Source organism: Eumetopias jubatus, unplaced genomic scaffold (assembly GCF_037043125.1).
Source record: "Eumetopias jubatus isolate StellerSeaLion01/CBP00866 unplaced genomic scaffold, mEumJub1_p1.0 scaffold_4, whole genome shotgun sequence".
Classification (NCBI taxonomy): Eukaryota; Metazoa; Chordata; class Mammalia; order Carnivora; family Otariidae; genus Eumetopias; species Eumetopias jubatus.
The window spans coordinates 1,979,484-1,983,342 of record NW_028274810.1 but is presented as its reverse complement, the minus strand read 5'-3'; the positions used below and the strand labels follow the sequence as shown (position 1 = coordinate 1,983,342).

At 46.9% G+C, this 3,859-nt stretch overlaps 1 protein-coding gene across 1 annotated transcript; it reads left to right on the top strand.

Moving 5' to 3' along the window:
* The first annotated feature begins 324 nt into the window (after positions 1 to 324).
* Positions 325 to 3,299, top strand: OAZ3 (ornithine decarboxylase antizyme 3). Its single transcript, XM_088022262.1, is given in 6 exon segments — positions 325 to 485; positions 774 to 834; positions 836 to 910; positions 1,627 to 1,802; positions 2,314 to 2,399; positions 3,157 to 3,299. Coding segments are annotated over 6 exon segments (564 nt in total). The 5' UTR covers positions 325 to 462.
* The last annotated feature ends 560 nt before the right edge of the window (positions 3,300 to 3,859 follow it).

Sequence of the window (3,859 nt, the reverse complement as noted above, 5' to 3'; positions counted from 1 at the left end):
CATGAGGATATATGCCAGAATAAGGAGCCACGTTGGGTATGCTTGACAGTGCTCAGGCAGGGCTGTTTACCAATCAGTACAGAAGCTAAAGTATTCTAATTACTGGTACAGCCAGGAAGTACTTACTAGATGAACAGGATAAGGGGGTTGGTTGGGTGGGGTAGGGGAGCAGCAGAGTGGAGTCCTGAAGTGACATAAGGGCTAACCCCCTTGCCCATGTCATAGTGCCCACCGGGTCACAATGACACCAAGTTGTGTGAACCTCTGCCACCCATCTCTGAACCTCACTTTGCCGCGGGGAGGCACTGAACTGAGAAACTGCCTTGTAACAGGTTACACCCCTCTGCCTTCTCCCTTTCTTATATCAAGAGGGGAAAAACACGGAACTACCTCTACCCGATCTGGTCACCATACGCCTATTACCTTTACTGTTACAAATACCGGATCACCCTCCGGGAGAAGATGCTGCCTTGTTGTTATAAAAGGTACTTGTTTTCATCTCTACTTGTAGTTGTTTATATAAACTGTCAGGAAAAATAAAAGAATTTGAAGGAAGTTCCCAAGTGGCAAGAGATAATAGCAAAAGGGGGTGGAAAGCTGGCATGGAACTTTAAAATTTTTCCATTTGGCTGGCCTGGGAGAATGGAAACAGGCTGGTTCACAGAAGATACAGAAGATAGTGCCAGAGCCCAGTCCTGTGTACCTGGAAGTTATGAGCCTCTCACCTTCTCAGACACAGAGGGAAACTAATTTGGGCCCCTTTTCCCAACCAGCATCACTTATAAGGAACGGGAGGACTTGACACTCCGGCCCCGTTCCTGCCTTCAGTGCTCCTGAGTCCCTAGCAGGCCTCCAGGCGGTCAGAAGCACCGAGCAGGGTGATCACGACCAGCTTAAAGAATTATACTCGGTAAGTGGCCTCTGTGCCAGGGAAGCCCCTAGCTTGCTTCAGTGACACCTTGTGAAGAAGGGGCATTATTGGCTAGTTGGAAAAGAAACTGTAGATCTTGGAGCTCACGTATAACAGCTAGTTGCTTTAGAAACAAGGATTCTGGCCCAGAGATATTAAGTCAAGATCATAGAGCTGGTGGTGAAAAGTTTAACGGGAAAAGAGGAGGTGGGAACAAAGAGCAGAATGTAGTAAGACTTCTGGGACATAAAGCTGTTTCGCTGCTAAGCAGGGACTAGAAACCAGAACTACTCAACTTGTCCCTCTATCCTGCTGCAGTAACATGCCTGTAGACCTCTACATTTTAAAAGAGAAATAGAACTCAGACAAACCCCTATCATGGAAAAAAGTGGAAGAGCATTATCAGTGAGGCAGTAAACAAATGACACAGCGTCGTTTAAAGAAGCAGCCCTCTGATGTAAGTTTCTGAAGGGTTGGTGCACCTTAACAGGCAGTAATACTGTCACTGCACTGACTCCTTTCTAGATTGTTTGATATCAAGGAAAGCTCCACGATAGAGAATTTGGTCCTAGAACTAAGGGACAAAGACTTTGGCTCCAATTCTCCCAGGCTCCCTGTCAGCTCCCCGTTAGCTTTCTCAGACCTAGCCAATCAGCCTGCGATCTGATTTAAGGTCGAGATGAGAACAGAAGACTATTACTCTCTTATTCTTCCAGGCTGGGAACCTGACGGTGCTGGCTACTGACCCCCTGCTCCATCAGGACCCAGTGCAGTTAGACTTCCATTTCCGCCTCACCCCCCAGACCTCTGCCCATTGGCACGGCCTTCTCTGTGACCATCGACTCTTCCTGGATATCCCATATCGGGCCTTGGATCAAGGCAACCGAGAAAGGTGACTGAGCCCAGATGGGAAAGCAGGGAAAGGAGGGGGAGAGGGGAAGAGGCAGGGGCTTCCCTTCTTTTATGTCATAATCAGGTAGTGGGTATGCTAACCACTGAGGGTTGATTCACAAGCTAGATACTTTCACACCACTGAAATGGCATGCAAACAAGCCCATGAGCTGAGCCAAAATCTGGGCTTCAAGGAGTCATAGCCCATGGGAGGTTGCTGGACTCCGATTCAGAAACACAGAAGTGAGGATCCTTAAATAGTTGAGTAATAGGACGTGCCTTCCAGCTGTTTGTCTTTATATAGCAGTTCCTTCTCCCCAGGCCCCTTCAGGTGTCAGTCTTACTGTGTGCAATCCCTGGCCTTCAGAGGACAATCTATCAATGCAAGTTCATCAACTTTCACTTCCTGGCTTAGGTCAGGAAAAATGGAATAAGGTTTCTTCTACTCCAAGTAGGGGTCTGGATTTTTAGTTCACTAAATATTAACCATGATTCTTCCCTCTGGCCCCTAGTTTGACTGCAACACTGGAGTATGTGGAGGAGAAGACCAATGTGGACTCTGTGTTCGTAAACTTCCAAAACAACCGGAATGACAGAGGTGGGGATCGGCTGTCCTTCCTGGCCCATGGTGCTGAAGCAGCTGACAGCAACTTATTCCTTTGTAGGAGACTCTCTTCCCCCACTCTTTAGAAGAGAACGTGCTCATAGGCATTTCAGGGATTTAACCACTCCCTTTCACCCGCAAGGAAATGAAGGCACCGAGCACTCTGTGCATTCAAATTACACTGGGATGATGAGGAAGGCCCTGCAGGTAGAGGTCAGAAGCCAGACTGAAGAAGCACTAGTGAAATTAACACAGAACCATTCAAGGCATGTAGCTGGTGGGACAGAAAGGACCTCAAACATATTAAGCACCTACAGTGTGAAGGGGTTCGACACAGGGCCAGGAGGATAGGAATATATTTACCCAGATGCTTGGAGCATATGTTGCAGAAACCGCCTCTTCCCTCATACTCTGTTAGAAGACAGAAGATGGTCAAGAGTTTACTAGACCATCATTGTGTTGGGCTTCCTAAACATCAGCTCATTTAAATTCTGTGAGGAAGGTTCTATGATCCCCATCTTGCAAATGAGAAAACTGAAGTTCAGAAAGGTTAACTTGTAGAATGTTACAAAGGTAAGTAAATGTTAGAACCACGGTTGGAGTCTAAGTCAGCTAGTCCACAACGTCACCGTAATGCCTACACTACACGGCTTTCCCCCAGCCACTCCCCAGTGAAAGAAGCCAAATCTGTGGGGAATAGTTGTATGGAGCCTCAGAGTGTTTTCTATTTTTTTTTTTTCTCTTTTCACAGGTGCCCTGCTACGGGCCTTCAGCTACATGGGCTTTGAGTTGGTCAGACCCAATCACCCTGCCCTCCCTTCCTGGGACAATGTCATCTTTATGGTGTATCCCCTTGAAAGGGACCTTGGCCACCTCTCCAATGAGCCTCCCTGAACATACTTATTCCTGCTGAGGGGATAATGGGAACTTGATAAATGGGAACCAGGATGTGATTCAGGACACCTTCCATCTTAGGAATAAAGGGTAGTGCAATCCTCAAGCGTTCACTTTTCTTGGGGGTGGGGAAGGCAGGGTTGGTTATGCAATCCTCAAGTGTTCACTATTTTTTGGCAGGAAAGCGAGTTGGCTGGAGTGGAACAGGACCCTTATAGAGCTGAATTCACTATAGGATAAACATTTAATGATGGAAAAAAAATCAGAGGGACCTGCACCAGAGAGGGAAGGGAGCCAGGATTTTAGGTTTCTTTGCCTTTCCCCCTACTCCCAAAGCCATTTACTTATCCTAACCCTTTACTGAGTACTTGCCAAGAGCAAAAACCAGGCACTATGGAATTCAGAAAGACTTAAGCCTTGTTGGGAGATTTTCGTCCATATATTTCAGTTCAAGTTAGAGAAATACTAATTCCTTCTCTTTGGATGTGGAGGAAATCCAAGAAGGTACCTGGATCCCACAGTTTTGGCTCAAGGGGAGGATTTCAACAGGCAAAATGAGA